General features: G+C 47.8%; 1 protein-coding gene across 2 annotated transcripts in view; it reads left to right on the plus strand.

Annotated features, from left to right (window-relative positions):
• The first annotated feature begins 1,313 nt into the window (after positions 1 to 1,313).
• LOC309601629 (dihydropyrimidinase-related protein 2) overlaps positions 1,314 to 21,113 on the plus strand; it is a 56,165-nt gene continuing 36,365 nt past the window's right edge. Inside the window, exons 1-4 of one of the 2 annotated variants that reach the window (XM_082334771.1) lie at positions 1,314 to 1,383; positions 1,907 to 2,276; positions 16,452 to 16,540; positions 17,891 to 18,075. In XM_082334771.1, coding sequence (XP_082190897.1) covers positions 1,926 to 2,276; positions 16,452 to 16,540; positions 17,891 to 18,075 — 625 coding nt within the window. In that variant the 5' untranslated portion in view covers positions 1,314 to 1,383; positions 1,907 to 1,925. Of the gene's footprint in view, positions 1,384 to 1,906; positions 2,277 to 13,062; positions 13,192 to 16,451; positions 16,541 to 17,890; positions 18,076 to 21,113 lie in introns of those variants that run through there. The other variant, XM_082334772.1, reaches the window with a different exon arrangement.

Raw genomic sequence — 21,113 nt, forward strand, 5'->3', positions numbered from 1 at the left:
CACATGCAGCTGTAGCAGCCGCCGGGAGCAGGGGGGTGTGTTAGAGCCCAGCAGCTCATGCAAGGCGCTGCTGGGGTGGGGTGTGAGGGCCTGCGGCTGGCTCTGATCCCCCCCCACCCCGGGGCCGGCTCTGACCCCCCCGGGCCGGCTCTGACCCCCCTCCGGGGCCGGCTCTGAACCCCCCCCGGGGCTGGCTCCGAGCCCCCCGGGCCGGCTCTGACCCTCCCGCTCCGGGGCCGGTTCTGAGCACCCCGGGCCGGCTCTGACCCCCCGGGCCGGCTTTGACCCCCCCTCCCCGGGCCGGCTCTGACCCCCCGGGCCGGCTCTGACCCCTCTCCGGGGCCGGCTCCGAGCCCCCCGGGCCGGCTCTGCCCCCCTCCGGGCCGGCTCTGACCCCCCCGGGCCGGCTCTGACCCCGCTCCGGGGCCGGCTCTGACCCCCCCGGGCCGGCTCTGACCCCTCTCCGGGGCCGGCTCCGAGCCCCCCGGGCCGGCTCTTCCCCCGCTCCGGGGCCGGCTCTGCCCCCCCCCCCGGGCCGGCTCTGACCCCCCCGGGCCGGCTCTGACCCCTCTCCGGGGCCGGCTCCGAGCCCCCCGGGCCGGCTCTGACCCCCCCCGGGCCGGCTCTGACCCCCCCGGGCCGGCTCCGAGCCCGCGGGCGGCCGGCGGGGCGGGCAGGGCGGCGGGTGGTGCTGAAGGGACAGCGCCGGCGGCGCGGCGCGGCCCGGGGGGGCCCGGCCGGCCCCCGCTCCCCGGCCCCTCTGCCCCCCGCCCGCTCGCTCTCTGCCGCCTTGCCTCCGTCTCCCAGCGCAGGGACGCCGTCAGCATGGGCGAGAGCGGGGAGGCAAGGGGCTGCTGCTCTGCCTCCTCCTCTAGAAACCTGCATTCAGCCGGAGCCGCCTTCGGCTGCCTCCCCTGATCCCCCGCAGGGAGGGACTGGGGGCTGCTGGCATTGCGGAGGCTTAATTGACTAGCAAGGTCACTAATTTCGGCTCCTGGAGGTAAGTCCTGGTTAACGGCTCATTTTCCTCTCTCCCTCGGTTCTCACACCCCTCTCCCATCTGTCTCTCCTTCCCATTCTCTCTCCAGTGCCATCAATCAACCCTTTTCCCCCCTGCAGAGGGTCTACCCGAGTCACGGCACCAGCGATGCCCCAAAACCCAGAAAGATGAGTCAGCATTTTGCCTCCCACTAACCCAACCGCGATCTCATCTGCTCCCCGCCCTCCGGCTCCGCTGCTTTGAGAAAAGTGTGGAACAATAGGATTCCCGGAGCACTCCCTGACTCCACCATTTCGGGGCTAGGGGAGGAAGGGGAAGGGTGGTGGGAGGAAGGAAAATCCTTTCTCCCCTGCCTTGGGAACACGCCTCCGGAGCAGCCGGAGGTGAGTGGGGTGCCCAGTCCCCATCAGCCTCTGTGCAACTCGTAGCAATGGCAGCAGGCCGGGGAAGGGGAGGGGGGAAAGGGTGTGTGCGATGGGGGCTGTTGCTCCAACCTGATCGAGTCCATTTGCCAATTCACCGGTCGCATCACTTCCGGATCAGTCCTCAGTTTCTGCTGCAGAGTGAGGTTTTTTTTTTTTCCCCTCTCTCTCCTTTTCCCTCCCTCCCCATCTGGATGCTGGGAACTTGAAACCTCCTCCCTTGATTGCAGCAGGATCTGCCCCAACCTTCCCTCAACTTTGCACTGCATCAAAGAAAACAGAGCGAGCCACAGGCTATATTGTACCGATGGGGGCAGGGGATCTGCCAGGCACAGCCCTTTGCAGCTGATGTTGCCGTATCTCTAGGACCCAGAGCTCTCTCTCTCCCCCCCCCCCCCCTTTTTTCTCCCCCTTCCTCTCTTTTCGTGTGTGTGCGTGTGTGTGAAGGATCCTCCTGGTTACCGCTGTTATTATTTTCCCTTAGCAGGGAGACCACCCGAGCCATGGCTGAGAGGAAGCAGTCTGGCCGGCAGGGCGAGGAAGAAGAAGTGCCAGCCTTCTTCAAAAACCTGGGCTCGGGCAGTCCCAAGCCCCGGCAGAAATTCTGTGGCATGTTCTGCCCGGTGGAAGGCTCTCTGGAGAACAAGACCATCGACTTCGACTCCCTCTCGGTGGGCCGCGGATCTAACAAAGTGGTGGCAAAGCAGAAGGACGTTGCCCACCTGGGTCCGGATGCTCAGTCCGTCTATTCCAGGCAGAGCGGGAAGGGAGGGGAACCATCTGTTGATTTCGGGAGAAAGGTGGAGATCAGGAGTGCCACTGGGAAGGAGGCGCTGCAGAACCTGAATGACAAGGTGGGTACATATATATGTGTGTGTGTGTGAGAGATGCAATCTGAACAGGCGATAGGCTGCAGAAGGGATGTATCCTTTCCACCCTGCAGTCTCTTGCTTTTATATCACTTGCATGTATGTGGCAGTCGATGTCTTCCTCTAAGAAGCAGCACCTCTCCGAGAGCCTTCTTGCCAGACCTCTAATGTTATCCGTGTGCTCTCTGCAGGTGTGTGTGTATGTGCACAGGGAGGAGGGCAGAAGAAGAAAGGAGCCCTCACACCCACAAACACACTCCCTTTCCCCACCCTGCCTTCCTATTTGGTGATAGAGACCGACTTTTGTGTTTCTTAGGCGATTCCCCCCAGCACAACGGTAGCAAAATGCCCCACCCAGCTAGTGAATGCAGCTCATGGGAACAGAAATGCAATTGTTAGCAAAAGAGCATCAAAGAGCCTCCACCTACAGGGATCAAATCCCTGCAGGCTTCTTCCAGGGGAAACTCCTACCCCCTCCTCCCAGGGGAGGACAGAGCAGTGACCCCTGGGAGCTGTATTTCAATACCAATTTTGATCAAGGCCTTTGGCTACAGTGGGAATTTTTGCCTCGGGAAGATCTGGGACTTTCACAGGAATGTGGTGTTCTCTTAGAAACCCACCGAACTCCTCCCAGTCCTTTAAGACTCCTGAAGCTATTTTCTCGCTCTCTGTATGTGCCAGGGTGTAATAAAGCCTATCCTCTTCCTGAGGCAAAACCCATTCAACCCATAGGTCTAGCTGACCATGCACATTTGTTTTTCTCGATAAATAGATTTAAGCAAGCTTTATTCAGATCTGAGCCATAAAATACGCTGCGCATTCCTCTGACAATGCTGGCTCCTATGCATAGGCTGGAACAGCAGAAATGAATGAAGCATCGACCAGCAAACTGATAAACTCCTAGCATACTGGGAAAGAGTTTCTGTGAGTAGTCCCCCAGCGGGTTTACACAGCAGTCCTTTCTTCTGGGAACTGTTTCTGGGATGCGCCTCCTGATTTTTACTAGTGGTATGGATTTGTATATACAGGGCAGAAGTCTGCCTGGAATTCATAATATGGGCTCGTTCGCCACTTTCTCCTGCTTTGAGAAATGGGAAATACTACTAGGAGTATTACTGGGGGCTCCTCCTCCCCAAATCAGACCCTACTCTGCTTTTTCCTACTACAGTAACCTAAGGGCTCCATCCAGCCATATTTACATGTGCGAACAACTGCTGGTTACGGTGAGATGACAAAGGTAGGCCCCGATTTTCAGCAGTGCTACGCACCAACCTTTAATTAGGAGCGGGATATGCTCCATGCTGCTTCAACCCTGATTTGCCAAACCCAAACAAAAGTTTGCCACTACAAATGCCTGTGGTTTGATCTGACCATGTTGGAGTGCCTACTTGCCATGATTAACTTTCCATGATTAATTAGTCTTGTTGGACTAACCAAAGTGCATCTCAGGAGCAAAGGGTACACACCTTTTCAGCTTTGTGAGTCAAAGGTTTTGCAATTCAGGACATTTTCAGAACTAATTTTGGACAATTTGATGCAGTGATGTCCTGCAGGACATAAGTATAAACAGGTGATATGTTCATTCTGAAAAGCTGAATTATTTTGTGATTGAAGGGTATCAGTGCAATAAACTGTAAGCACAATATGGTGAAAAATCAGAAGTCCACACAAAATATTAATCACTTTTTTTAAAAAGTGCGCTTTTTGGTTCTGTTTTTAAAGATTGTCATATTAATGTTAACTGAGGGTATGAAATAATGGGATAGCGCAAAACATTTGAGTTGTTTCTCATTACCTTTACATAACACCGCTGCCAATGGATTGTGTTGAGAGGGGTTGTGCGCATTGGGGTAAGTGCAGTCTTATTATAAATGTCTTGCTATGGATTGGCACTTTATTGCAGGAGTGTTTTAGCTTTGATGGTTTTCCAGCTGACTGCATCGACAGCTTGAATCAATGGTTAGATCCTCAGCAGGTAAAACTGGCTTTACTTCAGTGTTGTTAATAGAAATGCGTTTATGATGATAATCAAAGCTCAAGGTATTACAAAAATAAAGGTAAAGAAAAATAATGTTGCAGGAAGTGGCATTAAAGGAAACAGTGCATTAAAATAATTCGAGATAGGAGTCAAAACGCTTCTGAGGTTTTGCAACTGAATTTGGCCCATTATTTTCAAACCTCTGTCTTAAGCATTTAATAACACATCTGAAATAGGTTCTCCCTGGATAGACTGTACACTATTTCCATGTGATAGGAGTCTAAATTATCATGGAAAGGAAAAATATGCTAATTTATAGGATCTTGAATTTACAACTTGCATAAATTATTTCACAATAGGCTGGAAATCTTACTGCTTTTTCTTTAGCTTGAGGCTGACAATAGTTGCAATTTTTATCGGTTCATGTAACAGTCAACATACAGGACGGTCCATGCTCTGTTTCAGGAACCAGAGGAACATATCGTGAGCTGATGGGAATGGGTGCCGATCAGCTGGAAGCAATGGAGATAGGTGGAAGTATTTTAGCCAGTGACTGGATCCACAGTGGGTTTAAAACACAATCATCCTTTCTGCCACTGTGTAGAAAGATCTTGTATTAATCTCCACTGAAATAATTAACCAAGCAAGATGGAAAAGCTATTTCTTATTTTTCTGAGGTCTTAAGTGTCCAGAGGATAAAAAAAGGAATGTAATTATTCCACATCAAATTGCAATATATTGTTCTGCAGGCAAAGATAAGGGTAATCAAATCTCTTTGTGTCTGTCCTGTCTAGAGTATTCTATAGGCATCTATCATGGCCTCGCTTTATTGCCTCTGGGCCGTGCTGCCTCATAATTCAGGGTTAAGATCATCTCTAGAGGCACCAGGAAGGCTCTCTATCTTAGTTTAAGCAGCTCTTTACAGTTAGGCCTCTGGAGGCAGTGTGACCTATTCAACAGGTCTGCAACTCAGCAGATCTGAGGCAAGCTCTGCTGCTTCCCAGCTGTCCAGCCTTGGAGAATTAACCGTGCTTCTATTTCCCATCTTCAACTTTGTCATCTTCCCTGTTTAGGCCGTTCATGCCTGGTCCTGGAGCTACTTGTTCAATGTCTGAGCACTGCTCAGTGCTTTGAGGCCCTGACCTCATCTGGGCCACCACTGCAGTCCAACAAGAATGCCATGTTCAAACCAGGATTTCTTGAATGAGACAATAAACACTTGGCCTGGCTTTCATGAATTGCTATGCTCGTGCAAGCCTATTTTCTACAGTGGGATTTGGTATTCAGAGAGCATCCGGGCAGGCACCTGTGGAACTTACTCATACCACTGCTTTGTAGTAGTCGGCACAGAGGCTGCAAGCTTCCTTGTCTCAGAGCAGGGGGACTGATAAAATGGCTTCCCAGGGCATTAGTCCTCTGTTCCTTAAATGAACAGTCTTGAGATCCATGCATTCATCTGGGTTTTGAAAAACCTTGGTCATTGCTTGCTTGACCTGGGTCATTTCTCTGTATTTCCCAGATTTCCCCTGTGTATAATTGGCATTCCTTCTGTCTTGCTCATCTGTTGAGATTCTTCAGGACAGAGATGGTGTTTTAGGGAACGTCTATAGGGAAAAGCAAGGTTTGATTGCAAGAGGGATCAGCAAGCTGGGGCTTGCTTTGATCTAGTTTGCATAGAGAGCCTGAGAAGGTGCTAGGACACTTCAACATAAGTACAAGCCCTGGGATCCCAGATCTCTTCTTCACTTGCTGGCTAAAGTTCCCATTGCCATCTTGTCGTTACCCCAGTGATTCAGGTGGTTCCCCTGCGCAACAAACAGTCACCTTTATAAGCCGTTTTTGCATCCCTTAGAAACAGTTTATGGACCTTTGGGAAGTGCAGAGTACTGGGTGTAAACTACTGGTCTAAACCAACAAAGCTATGTCCTATTGTAATAAGATAAGTAACAATAATGAATAAACAGAGACTAAGAAAATATTTTTATTTTAGAATTGACAGGAGAGGAATCACTTGCAAAACACAGTTTCATGAAGCTTTTGACATGACTTGCCTTTTTGCTAAAACCTCAAAGCTCTCAAGATCATGGTGGTTCATTCCTGGAGAGAAATAATGAGTAGCAGGACGTTGTTGAGAGCTCAAATAATCATAGGCTCTGGAACATTAATGGAACTGTTGTGTAAAACAAAGAAGCTGTTCCAGACAGTTGGAAATGCAGTTCTGAGTTTAATTTGTTATGATGCCTATAATTTTTCTAGCCTTGTTTCGATGATCATTGCTTGCAAAATAATCATACAGGAGGATGACTTGCATGTTCTTCTCATGGATCATAATAGTTTGTCTGACTACTGAAAAAGAAAAAAAAACCATAGAGAAACTAACAGTGATAAGCACAAACGCCAAATTCCTCTTAACTTCTGAGATCCCTCTCAAAGCCATCAATCTGCATAGCAGAAATGTGATATACATCCCATGGGCATCTTGTGGCGTGGTCTGCTAGTGTTATGTCAGGAATTTACCAATACCACTCTCTCATGCAGAAATGAGCAAGGGGCTTTGATAAGGGCCAACTTATTATTTGGGCTAAAGACTGCAGGGGAAACTTAAACACCTGGGGCCAGATCTCCCCACCCAGTTTGGAACTGAGCCAATTCAGAGGTCTGGTCTTTCAGCAGCACCTTGCGATGCAGGCTTTATCCCGGGGGATAGGCAGAGTATCTGGGACAATGAGACTGGCAGCTTTGCGTGCCGCCCTTATGCCCGTGCTATGGCCATCATTTGATGTGAGCCATCTGTTTTTAGTAGGTGCTGAGCAGTTGTTTAGGTCTGCCTGCAATTTGTTACCTGCAGGACTATGTCTAACTCCCCATATCACTTGTCTGCCTTATGGCACATTAAATCTGAGTCTATCTTCTGTGGTATTGTTACAAAGCTGGGAAATGACGTAGGCAGCAAAGCTCATGTGAAGCTGATGTGTGTGTTCTGCATGAACTCTCTTACCCTAAAAAGGGACGGCATCTGGGAGCAGAGCTGTAGGAAACCTACCCAAAATCAAACCTCTTTGCACTTCTGTGTGATTCTTACAGTAATGTCCTGTTCTTTGGTCAACTCCCAGAGATCTGGAATGAATCTCAGGGTGGGAGAATAGAGGTCTGAATTTCCTTTTCTCATTGGCTGGAGTAATGATTGTCCTGTACATCAGAGGTAGGCAAAGCTGGCTGACACAAGCAATGACAGCAATTGCTGAGGGCCTGAAGCTGTGCCCTGTAGGTTTTTGGGGAAGGAGAAGGGATTATAATGTTAAGAAACAATGCAAATCACTGTGAAAATAGCCATTTCTTAGACCCTACCCATGGTTTCCATGGGCCCGGAGCTGCTAAACTCCCTCCACTGGATGAAAGGGTGGAGCAATGACAAGGATGCCCAAACGTCCCATGTTCTAGAAATGCTGTATTTAACTATAGTGAAGGTCACAGCATGACTGTAGGCTGCAAGCTGTTTAGAGAGGAGAGCGCATTTTTGCCATGTATTGTACTACCCATGACAGAGCAATCTCTGTCTAGAACCCTGAAGGGGGCTGTCTCTTTCCTGATAACATGGCGTGATAGTAAATTAACTGCGGCGCAGCAGCTCGGGCTTGTTTAAGGACTATTAAGATTGTAGTGCACCCGAAATGCTCAGGACAGTTCCTCTAAGAAACACACTATAACAGTAACAGTTGTCTTGGAAGGTTATTTCTGAACTTTCTCAAGGTTTTCCTGGGATTTTAAAGGAAACAAAATCAATTGGAAGGTTAATTTTAATTTCCAGATCAAATGTACATTTTTATCGACCTGTTTGTGTGGCTAGAAAGTGAATCTCCCCCCTCACAATCTCAGTCGGTATTCAAAAAAACCAGGCTATTTCTCTGAGAAGTTGTATGATTTCACCTCCTCATAGTAGCACGTTTGACCTCTATGGTCATTTCCGTATCATGACACTTAATTTTCATTTTCTCCTCTAAGATAATAAAACAAACCAAAGATGCCCATTGGCAAGTATAATTCCCCTCTGTAATTTAATTTATAGTGATTAATAATGGACAGTTCTTTCATCATCTTTTGGGAAGGACAGATGTACTCCTTCTGCCACGTATCAGTCTGTATTTAATCTTCCCAACGCTTCATAGGATGCAGGGGATTGCTGGATCCATGGGAAACTCCTTTCGAGTCATTGAGACCCGGAGCTGATGCAGCAGTTGGCACGGGCAGAATCACGACAGAAAATTAGGGCCTGATCGGTGAACTCATGAAAGCTCTTTTGGCCCAGTCCTGCTGCCTCTGATTGCAGTAACAAGACCCTTGCTGACTTTGGCAGGGGGTGATTCCCTAAGAGGGAGTGGGGATTATTAGCAATTATTAACAAGCAATTATTAACAAGCCTAAAGGGAAGAGCTTGCTGATACTCTATGGTAGAATTTCAGATACTTCCAGGAATGCTTTCAATCCATCTCTGATCCCTCTTGTCATTACATTTTTAAATGTTTATTTCCACTTGCAGGTTTTCTAATTTCATAGCAAAATGTCCTTGTGGATAAACCTTTAAGAATTTAGTAGGAGTAGGAGTAAAAGTCATTGGGTGTTGCAGAAATTCTGTGGGGTTTGTTGCAATTCCACTAAAATTCCACAGAGAAAGAGAGTCTTTCGATAGTATTTTCCCAACCATCCAGTAACTCCACAGCGGGAATAAAATTCGCTGCTAAGCGCATTATGGTAGTTCACAGAATCTGTAAAGTTAAGATTCAGAGCTGATGTAAATTGATTTTCACTGATGCCTGTGATGATTTATTTTAGCATAGATTATCACTGTACAGAGATTCTCATATTCTTGTGCCATTTTCCCTCTAGACCTTTACAGAAGACAAATTTAGACATAGACATTCCTTTACCATGAAATGTGTTTCTGCTGCAAAGAGCCTGCACAAGATGTCCTACAGCAGCTGATATCTGTGCAGAAATGGCTGGCAGCAATCTTGTGTACCCACTGGCCGATACACCCCCCAACTACCCGAAGCCTGAGGAGGGGCCAGAGACACTCGGCCAGCGCAGAGCACAGCTCTGGATGCGGCTGGGCCAGAGGCTGGCAGTGCAAATGTGGGTGCAATGCTCAGTTTTGTGCATTTCCTCCCCTCTCCTGCCATTTGGGGAATGATGTCAAGGTCCTCAGAAGTGCTGATGTAGCATAATGAAAGATATTTTTGTCCTTTTGCTGTTCCTCTACCGCTGATGTGACTTGGCTGCAGCAACCTTGCCGGTCCTGCCGTAGAGGCTGCAGTCAGGCAGCTGGGTTGGGCTGGCCAGCCATCCCTCATCACTTGCCTTCAGTAACGTTTGGCAAGGAAGATTCGGCAGTGCTTGTTCTCTGTAGCACCGTCTAATTTTAGCCTGCTCAGCCTGCCGTATGCATTAACAGACCTATGGAAGACAAAGTGCATCAACGTTATCTAGCAATCCCATCACTACCTACCTTGGCCGGTCACGGCACCACCATATGACAGCTGGCCTGAATACAAACCTGCACGGATTTAAGAAGTGAGTTCAACTCTCTTCTTTTAACCTAGGACCTGACTCCTGCCCCTGACATTTCATAAGTAGTTATCTTTCTTCATTTAACTTACAGGGCAATTTATACATAAACTATAGCTTTACCAGGGGAATGAACCAGCTTTTGTAAAAGAAACGTAGGCATACATCTCTGTATTTTCTGACTCTCTTCCCCACTTGTTCTCATCCCAACATTGTCCTTTAGCTTCAATAGCTCGCCTCCTTCCTTCCTGATCACCTCCCCTCATGTGTGTTTATACAACAGATAATATCCTTTCCTTGCCTTTGTTTAGCAAGGCTAAATAAGCCGGTTTGCAACTACATTAATAATTTTTTAATCATTTATTTTGACAACCTTTTAGCTCATTGCTAAAAGGAAAGAAAATTGGGCTGTATTGGCAATTGGTATAGTGGAGCTAGAAGGTACACCTGGGAGCTCAGTTCTGGTCCCTTGGGTACACACTAAATCATATGGAAGTTTCTAAAATCTGGTGCTGTGTAGATGTTGAATATTGAACGACCATGTTTTCCAGCCCTTTAATCTCTTCATTTATTTTATTCTGTACTACTTAGGTTCTTGCAACATGGTGATGGGAAGGAAAAGCTAAGTGTCATCTGAAGATGCGTTATTACTTTCTGAACCTAGTCACTATTGGATTCAAGTTATGGAATGTATTTGAAGTTCAAGAACTGCTGTTCTGAACTAGGCCCATGTGCAGTAAGGATTGCTTTTTTAAAAAAGTATTTTAAATAGCTATCTTTGAGCAGATGAGAACAGCTTTAGAAATATTAGTGTGCTGATGACATCATCCCCTTAAAGGTGCTTCTATTTCTTCTACCAGCGCTGCTGTTCCACAGCTTTTAGCGTAACATGGAGCAGTGACCTGCCCAAGGTCAGCAAGGCAGTGATGGCGATGTACGCTTTCCTGCGCCCGTGTTTGTGGCCGTTCCTCTGTAATCATGTTGCTGCTGCCAGGGCGGGATCTTGAAACGGTAGCTGGACTTAGCACATCTCCGATCAGCTGCCCGAGGGCCTTGATGCTATCTCTCAAACCCTTAGGCCGCGTTTCTTCCCTCTTTGATAGCTGAAGACCCTCTTTCACATGGCAGGCAAAGGCAAGAAACCATTCAGATATAAAACTGAGGAGGAAAGCTAGCATTAAAGAGAAAAAAGGAACAGTTGTGCTGTCTAAATTTAGAAATCTGATGTAGATGCTTTCTTCCATGTTCTGAGCAAAAATATGCTGAGGTTTCAAAACTTCTTCCAGCACAGATCAGAGAGGGGCAGGATAACTCATTTAGTAGTGTCTATTCTAATCATTAAATCAAAATAAACCCCTACAGGCTAACAAATCAATCATTTTGCTGCTGTCATGAGCCACTTTTTCATTTGCTACTAATTGGATATTAACTGATTGGCATATTAGCTACTTACATGTTGCCTGATGCCCTACCTATACCCAGGAAAAGCTCTTTTACTCTTTTCCTTATAGCCTCCTGTGAACTGATGTACATAAAAGGTCTTGATAGTCATCTGTTTGAACAGATGTTGCCTTTATAATGATTTACTGGAGTAATATACTGCAGGTTTTAATTTCTTACTGGCTGTGCACAGTGCGTTTCATGGAACTATTTGGGTATGTAAAGATCACTACATTCTGTGACAGGAGAAGCCTGCGGTTTGTTTTGCGTGACGTGAAAGTCACCCACGATTAAGGGAAGAAGGTAAGTCTTTGTCGGTCATTAATTGTCTCTTATAACCTCCAGGCAGAAGTGGATTTGTGCTATCTATGAGTTCTCCAAAAGGTGTCTTACATCAGTTGCTCTGGAGGAAGGGGTAAGAGGAACTGGTGTAACCAGATGCATTTGGAGTGGTTATCCCACACACTGGCCATGAATCCCATCTCTCTTCATTGCACTGGGGCAAGGTGCACTGTAAATAATGAGGAAACATTTATGCCGTTTAATGCATTTCTTTCCTTGAAGTACCAGCTGATGGAGTTCAGGGACTGAGAAATTTAGGACTCCAAGTGTGGGTGAAACACCGAACGTGGAGTTTGCAGCACTGGATGAGGCAGAAATGGCCAGAGTGACTGGAGAGGGCCTCCATGCGTAGCTCTGTCCCCAGGTTTCCCTGGCACTAAAGCTTCAGGTTAGTGACCACAGCAGCGGGGGCTTGAATCTGGGCTGTATTTTCTGGACGAGGAGGTGTGGGAGAAGGCATTTAGAAAGCGTGTCTGACGTGCTGGGAAATCAAAGGGCCGGCAGTGGCTTCCACCTTATTCCCCCCCCCCCGCAATTCGCTAATGCTTCCCAACAGCTTGCTGCTCCGCTAGCGCCAGGAAGGGCGGGGTGGGACAAAGAAGATGGAGGGCAGCGCGTTTCCCAGCGCACCGGCTCCGCGGGCAGCCTCCTCTCCTCCCGCTGGGCTCGCAGCCCCGCCGGGGGTCGGAGGCGGCTGTCCGCAGACCCCCGGGGGGGGGGGGGGGCGTTTCGCAGCAGCCCCGCGTCCCCCCCGCCCCCATCGCGCAGCAGCTCCTCTCCCCCGCCGCTTCGCAGCAGCCTGGCCCGCGGCCGCGCGGGGGAACGGGCGGCGGCGGCGGGGGGCGTCCGGTTCCCCCCCGCCTCCGCGGCCGCCGCCGCCGCCCGGCGCGCGCGGCCCCGCGCCCGCAGTGACGTCCCCCCTGCGCCGCTTTGCATATCAGCGCCGCCGCCTCTCCCCATTGCACGGCGGCCGCCTCTCATTTGCATCCCCGCCAGGCGCTCAGCCAATGGCGCCCCGAGCTGCGCCCCCCTCCCCCCCCGCCGGGGAGAGGGACGGGAGCGGCCCGCGGCGCATGCGCCGCCGCTCCGCCGCCGCTGTTGTTGCTGGCGGCGCTCGCCCCCTCCCTGCGCGGCCGGGGCTGGGCCGGGCTGGGCTGGGCCGGGCCGGGCTAGGCTGGGCCGGGCTAGGCTGGGCTGGGCTGGGCTCCGGGCAGAGGGAAGAAAGGGAGACGCGCAGGGGTGGCTGCTTCTCCCCTTCCTGCCATTGCGGAGAGCAGGGCTCGCCTCTCCGCCGCGCCGCGCCCTCCCCGGCGGACCCCCCGCTCCCCTTCCTTGTGATCGCATTGATTTGGGCTCGGGAGATTTATTTTTATTCTTTTTTTTTTTTTTTTTTTTTTTTTTTTTTTTCCGGTGGAGGGGAGGTCGGGGAGCAGTTGCTGCACGGGAGACAATAGCGATACAGCAGCCGCCCCGCTTCTCCAAAAAAAAAAAAAAAAAAAAAAACCATTAAATAAATAAATTGGGGAGTGATTTCCCAAGATGTCTTATCAGGGGAAGAAAAATATCCCACGGATCACGGTGAGTTGAGCGCACGGGAATAAAGGCGGGGGAGGGGGAGGGGTGCGGGGACGAAGCCCTTTGTGTGCCGGAGGGCGATGCAGGGGTTTGCGGCCGGGGACGGGATCAGGCTCCCGCGCAGCGCCTCCCGCGCTGCGGCGCGGCCGGGCGCCGGGGGGGCGCGGGGGTGCCCGCCGCTGCAGGCGGGGTCGGGAGCGGCGGGATGCGGAGCGGGCGGTGGGCGGCGGAGCGGGGGCCGCCTTTCATCAGCGTCGCCCGGCGGGTGTCAGCGGCCCCGGGAGGGCGGCGGGGACAGCGGCACCTCCGGGCGGGGGGGGCTGCCCTGGCTGCCGGCTGCGTGCCCGGGCTGGGGGGGTGGATGGGGGTAGAGCCCCCCCCGTCGCCCTCCTGCCCCAGCCCGGCAAAGGGCGGCTCCGGGCGGGGGGGGGTCGGCCGGAGCCCCCCGCCCCGGCGGGCTGCGCTGGGGATGGAGCCGGGTTTCCTCTCCTTCCCCAAGAAGCTTCTCGCAACGCGCACGTTTCAGTCCGCTCCTCGATGCAATCCTGGGGGAAAAGGGAAGGAGCCGTTATATAAACCCCTCCCTTCATTCCCTTATTGTGGGAGCCGATTTAGGGCAGGTATCGCAGATCCGAGGATATTAACTTTTCATTACATAAGGCAAGATATTCGCATCTAACGGACTGTTACAGCCATTTATTTTTTTTTTTTTTTTGACACTGAGTTTTTCATTACTGGCAGCGGCTCCTTCTCGCAGCCCCACGGACACACCCATCCTAGTCCTCCTTCCTCAGCCTCGCAGGCAGAAAAGTGAGCTCGGAAATAGAGCTTTGAGGTGTGACATTTCTGCAGGAGCCGCTGGGCTGTACGGTTACGTTTTAAATGATGCTTAGGAAATGCAGAGGATGCACAAAATTGGTATGTGATAAATGCAGCATCCTCTTTTTTTTTTTGGGGGGGGGGGCGGGGGGAATAGTTTCCCTCCAAGAGTCCAATGGTAGAGAGTTTAAAAAGATGCCGACGTTTAAATAACGATGAAGGTTACTGCTGAATTGCTGTCATGGGCCAAAAGTAGTATGACGCATTTTTCTTACGACTGAACGCTCTGATTTATGGTGTGTGCACCCAATGCACACATCTCTTGTAAAGATAAGGGATAGAAAAAAATCAGATTCTGGTCTTATTTGCTGTTGTATAAACGCAGAATTGATCTACCGAGACTAAGGCTTGAAGAAGGAGGATCATCAATGTCTAGCTGTCCTGTTTTGACTGCCTCAGTAGGGTAAATAGATAGAGCTTTCGTGGCAGGCCCTCGCACGGTTGCAAACTGCGTGCGCTTTTGTCTCCAAGGTGGTTGAAATGAGCAGAAGGATTCGCACTGATCTCAGAGCCTGCCGTTCGGCTGCAGCAGGAGACCTGTTTACTAGCAGGAGCGTTCAGAGCATCATTAAAACGGTCCAGGCTGCATTTTTGTTGCTCACTATATATATACGTATATTTTTTCTTCTTTCCTAATTGATGCCCCGTGCATTAGGGGCTGTCAGTGACATTGATGGCCAAACTAACCAATTTCAATAGTAGCCGGCTTTTTTAATAGCAGAAGGAATCTGCACTAGAGGTGGGCATAAATACTGCAGTGTTTCTGGAAATGGTAAACATGTAGGACAGTTTGCAGTAGAGGCTGGCATTGAAAGACAAGTGGGTTTTTCACGCCCCAAGTTAATTCATTCAGGCTTATTGGCATTCACAGCAGATCCTAAATTTAAATCTTGGGGTTTTCTTTCTTTGTTTTTTAAATTGGTGGCATTATTCAGGGAAACTTTCCATTGCAGCAGTAGGAGGAAGGAGAAGGAAGAAAAGGAGGGCGAAGGAGAGACACTTAACATCTCATAGATGTTTAGCAGTTATATAAAAGATGGATATAATGGTGTAAATCAGTAGCTGATGCAATTCACGTAGCCCTTTTGGCATTAAAAGAGGCACGTCAGCTTGTGTCAGTTGAGAATCGGGTGCTCCAACTCTTCAGTTTTATTACAAGCTCTTTAGGAAAATGCCTGATTCTTCTGATGGACCAGCGGAGTCCCAGCTCAAAATTAGGGCCCTGAGCATCACTGTCACTGTCCTATATGTATTTGCTATAAGTTCAAGGCACCGCCAAGTTAAAGTCCGGCTTTCTACCCCTTCTTGAATCAGCATTTGGCTTCACCAGCCTGGCCATGCTGCTCTGGTATAGCTTTGTTCTCTTACAAAGCCGTTTTTGGGAGGAGGAAAGAGAATCAGAGTACGTACATGTGAAGATGTAAGGGCCAAGGTGTATGTGGTTTAAACGGAACGCTGGATAACGTGTACGTGCTTTGCTTTAAATGTATGCATCTGTCACGTAGGGAATGAAGGAACCAGGGGAACGTAGCGGTCACGTTTAACTTTCCTCCCCATCCAGAGCTCTGTAGAATGTGTTTCACTCTTGTTTATGACCACTGCAAAAAAAAAGAGAAATTTGTTTTTGACCTAAAATCTCGCAAAAGCGAGATGTAACCTGGGCTGGGATAAAAGCACATCGCTTGATAGCTGCCTCGTTACAATTACCTTTCTGTTCCTGCCAAACTGTCTTCTAATTGGAGGGAATTTTAATAACCGTTTTTTAAATCCTTCTCTTAAACTTAATTTGCTAATGTGTGCTTATTTCCATCTGATTATGCAGTAGTGCTCCGGGAAGGCAGTAAAAGTATCCACCGCATCGAAACATCACCAAGTTGGACAAAATGAGTTTGTTTGTGTTGTGTAAGCCCTGGCAACAGACTTTTGGTCCCTTTCCCTGACAGCCGGTGACTCACAGTTAGCCCAGGGGTGACTCCAGTCTGTGGGTGCATATAGGAAATTTTGCATACGACCAAGGCAGAAAAAATAGAGATGCGGCTCTTACGCATCCCTCGGAGTATTATTTAATGCTTTTGCTGTAGGTGACAGTGGCAGACTGCAGGTATGAGGGAAGCTGCCAACTAGACAAGCCCGCTGGAAATCAACTCCTTTTCCGTTCTGATTTTTTTTTTTTTTTTTGGATCATTGGTGTGATGAAAGGACTTGCAGCTGAAATAAAATATTTTATCTTTCCAGTTGAAAGTGCAGCAATTGACTCGCGTTTTGACATGCACTTTTGAATAATGCAGAGGTTGTTTCCGTCTCTTTTATCTCTGAAGTGACACTGCAGACTGTCAGCCTTCTCACAGAATAATTATGTATTCCTCTATGCTTCTTTGTTGCAGAGCGATCGTCTTTTGATCAAAGGTGGTAAAATAGTTAATGACGACCAGTCTTTTTATGCAGACATTTACATGGAAGATGGGTTGATAAAGTAAGTGAAGCCCGATACCGTGTTGCGATTGGAAATGTACAGAAATGTATTGCAGATTAGCAAGGAATAACTTAGTCTCAGTGCGCTGTATTAAATTGCAATGAAAAATTAATGTTTCACCTATATCCCGGTGTTGGACGGAGGAACTTTAAAAACAAGGTGTTGGATTAAATAAACAAATGGGCCAAACCCCCACTGTTATTAAAGTGTGGGTCAAAGGAGGTACTTACATGTGCTTAATTTTAGCCATGTGAATAGCCCCATGCTGAGATGACAGGTATGTTTGAAGTTATCTGTGTTGTAACATTTTACTGAGTTATGACTTAAGATACTTTGAATCCAGAGTTCAGCATCCTAATACAGTAAATTCTGGTTTAGGGTAGGAGGCTGGACTTAGGTGACCTCTTGAGGTCTCTTGCAGCGATGTCTTCTGTCATTCTATGATACCAGGATCAATCTAAACCCCCTTAAAGTTAATAATGCTCCTGTAGTTGAAGGATTGAGGTTCAGATCTCTTTCCAGCATGCTTCTGTGTTTTCAGTCCTGAAACATGCGTTTCTGGCACATTAAATATATTACAGATTTCTCTGGAAAATTACTCTTAGGAAAAAATGGATGAGCCCGAGGTTACAAACAAGGAATTTTCCTGTTCTGGCTAAACGGTCAGCCCATGTGCTTTGTTAATCAAGCTTAAAAGTTAAAGGGGCCAGGCAAAGACAGCTAATTAACTGCAATGTGTCATCCACTATTGCATTTTTAAAAATACGTCTGTGAAGAACTAGACTGGAGAGGGCTTTGGGGATCTCATCAGGAATTTGGTAACCGGTATCTGCATGGGTTTATATTTGTGCAGGGACTACATAATACTTATGCGTGAAAGAAAAGTAGATAATATAGAGGCAAAAATTCTTCCAGTGTTCCCAGAACGATACTAACATCTAAATCGCTGTTAGATAGCTAGAATCAAGTGTCGAACTGCCACTTGGCAACCCCAGTCCGGTCCCAGTAAAGCTGCTCGCAAGGCTCTTGCTGTGTTTGGTGCAGCCATCATCTGATTATCGGCATGGTCCCTTCTCCAGCTGTCTGCCGGCATGGCTCCTTCTTTTCCTTCCTATTAAGCCTAACATCGCCCCGAGGTCCTGAAGTAATTGCACACTTTGCTCCCAATTATGCAGCTGCTTCAAGGGGAAGCATAAAATATTATCAGCTTGGCATGCTGATCCTGTATGTGGCTTTATAAGGAAAAAGAAGACACTAGCCAGGTTAAGTAGCACAAGGGTGTGTGTTTACAGGCTGTTTGCCTTGTCTGATGTTTGTGTCTGACTTGCTGTTTGAAATGCTTTTACCCAGGCAAATAGGAGAGAATCTGATTGTGCCAGGGGGAGTGAAAACTATTGAAGCCCATGGCAGGATGGTGATTCCTGGAGGGATTGACGTTCACACCCGCTTCCAGATGCCGGAACAGGGGATGACATCTGCAGATGACTTCTTCCAAGGGACCAAGGCTGCACTGGCTGGGGGCACCACCATGATCAGTAAGCTGGCTGTTTTTTCTCTACCAAGAAAGCTTTACTTTTTTTCTTTCTCAGATAAGTACAGAGACTGTGGGCTGTGTAAGTCACGTGATATTTGGGACCAGGTATTGGCAGTGGAGGATTTCTGATGTCTGTCCAGGTTGCTGAGAAAAGCTTGTGTAGCGGTGGGAAAGGGGGTGGAAAATCCAAGACCCCAGGATTTCCAAAACTTGCAGCTGTCCGTCATTTCAGTCTTGTCTTCTATGTTGGCAGGATTTACCTTGCTACTTGTGTGACTTTGCCGGATTCTTGGGTCTGCTCCTAGTGAAACCAGTGTCACTTTGACCTCTGGTTCCAGTATGAGCAGCAGATTCTCCACATCCCTGTGCCTCGGTTCCCTTTCTCCGTGATGTCTGTGACTCCGAGAGGCTTGTACTCTTTCATCTATAGAGTTCAACCTTTCTGGAACAGCACTTGCTGCATGTACAGAGAGAGGAAGAAGAGGTACTTCATACAGGGTTGTCTGGGGATGGATAGATGTCCATCGTATGGTTCACACCCAGAAGCTTGATGCCATTGTACTACGTGTCTTTGAAAAGTGGGCCGCTTATTTAAGAATTTGCACATGTCCACTTATGTACGCAGCTTTAGCACAGGATTTTTGTTAACGTTGTTCCTTCTGTGCTCATATCCTCTTTTGGAGAAAGAGAGAAATCGGGAAATGAAAATATCTCAAAATAAACCGACAGACTGACTGACGGACTGTTCTGCTGACACCAGGATTAGACACCCATGGTGTTCCACTCTGGCTCTAAAATGCCTCATCAATGACTTCCAGGCTATCTGTCCCCGCTTGCATTGGCTACAGATGCTTGGCTTGTCAGAGCCAGGACCTCAAAACTCCATAAGTGAGTCGTTGTTGTTAACCTTGTTTGAGCTAGAGAAAAAAATAAAAACCTCTGTTGCAGTGCAGCTGATCACGTGTAAACTGTAACACGGCGCCCTGGAGTCTGTTGCTGCATATGGGAATCAAGGATAAAGGTGTAAAGTGATACAATATCTGAGCATCTTGCATTCTTTCATGTACTCTGAGGGGCTGCCATTTCACAGGAGGGGAGTTAAGGTACAGAGAAATAAAAGAGCATGGTTCAGAGCAGGTACTAGCGTCTATTGTCCAATCCAGGAATATAAAGAGATCTTAGGCACAGCCAGGAATCGGCCTAACTCTCCTCAGTTCAAACGTACTCCTTATGGAGTAGAACATCCTCATCTCTTAGAAGATGGTTATGAGCAATCTTTGATCCCTGGCCTGGTGGGTGGACTCGGATTGATTGACATGGAGGTTGGGAGTGGGAGCCAGTGGTCCAACACAGCTAGACTGTCTGTGTTTCAGAAACAAATCTTTTTCTGGGTCTGGACCTTGCAAATAGGTGTGTCTGGCCTATGAACTTGGTCTAATGCTTCAAATAAATAACCATAAAAGAAGCTGGGAAATTATTTTTCATAATGTTATCACTTTAGAGTATGAAGTTTGTGTATGAAGATAACCTCACGCATACAGAGAATGTAAAGCGAGAGTGTAGCTGTGGATGATCTCAGTGTGCATACTAATATCCAGTTTTTCTTCAAATCTTTGCTGTCAAGTTAATAACACCAAAATGGTATTTGCTTTTCAGCTTTAGTTCATTGACTTTGTTTCGTTGGTTGTTCCCTTGTTATTAGTACACCTGGTTCACACTTGAATTACCATTTTGTTCTTCCTTGTTAAGTTGAATTAGATCAAAGTAACATTCTCTGTCATCTGCATCTGGGCTTTTACCAGCACTATTTCCCCCAATGGCACTTTTTAAAACATTTTAAGCAGAAATTGCTTAGGCAAAATTTTCTAAAGTAGCCCTTTACTTTGGCTGCCTAATTTTACCTATGCAGGGCCTCATGCTTCAGAAGTGCTTGGACTTTTCCGTGTATGTGTAGATGTATATCACCTTTATGACTGTAGTATCTGAATATCTCACTAATGGTGTTCATAACACATCTTTGAGTTAGGGAAATTGGAGGAGAGTCCCCTGTTTTATAACTTCTCATTTTACAGCTGTGAAAAATCAGCACAATGTAGATTGTGACTGTGGGCAAACCATGTAGAGGATGCCGGTGGCTAAACTTGACCTTACTGCCTTCCTGAGCGTCTGGGATTAGGATACCAAAATACACAATCATCTCTGAACAAAAACCATCTTCCTAAAGCGTAGCAGCAAGGACAGTAATTGGGCTGCTTAGGATGATGGAGAGACATTTCTGATGGGTGGGCATCAGCAACTGGAGCTGAACAGTGGAAAGCAGGATAAATAATCCAACTAGACTTCAAAGCTTTGGTGACTCTGCTCTGTGTCAGCTCAGCTGTTCTCCTCTTAGCAAAATTATACCATTTGCAAAAATGTTTTTCCATAAGGAAGCATGCAGAACTGCCCTCGTGAACATGCTCTTGGTGGGTGGCCTTTGGTTTCTGCCAAAGCAGGTGGGAGTCGTGGTTGATTGCAGCATTTTTTCTTTTTATGATAAATAGGACAATGTTTAGTGAGCTAGATTCATAATATCACAGACAAATTGCAGCCTGAAAATGACACGCTAATGTTTATGTCGTTGTATATTTTAAATACCGTGCCTGGGACTTTTCAAAAGAGAATATCCTCCTCTCATGGAAATGTGTCTAGCTGTGTGCCTCCCTTCTTCAGGCTTTTTTGGAAAAGCTAGCATCATGGATGTGAGCTTTGTGGAAAAAAACACCCATGTTTCTTCATTTGTGCTTTAAGCAAACTTTGTATTATTTATTTACAAATACGTTTACTCCATCCGTTTTTCTTTTTTGTACATAGCCCTCGTTTTGGGCAAGAAAACTGATTAGTCGGCTTCATGCCTCAACTTGTTTCACATTTTCATGCAGGAGGGCACTTTAAGGCTGTTTACTTTACAGTCATTGTAGGGAAATACTTGTTTTATGTACATTTTTCAGTGAAATTAAAACAAGAATCTTGGAGAGGTTTCTATTGATTGTTGGTTTT

This window comes from Platalea leucorodia (genome assembly GCF_965183815.1).
Source record: "Platalea leucorodia genome assembly, chromosome: W".
Lineage (NCBI taxonomy): Eukaryota > Metazoa > Chordata > Aves > Pelecaniformes > Threskiornithidae > Platalea > Platalea leucorodia.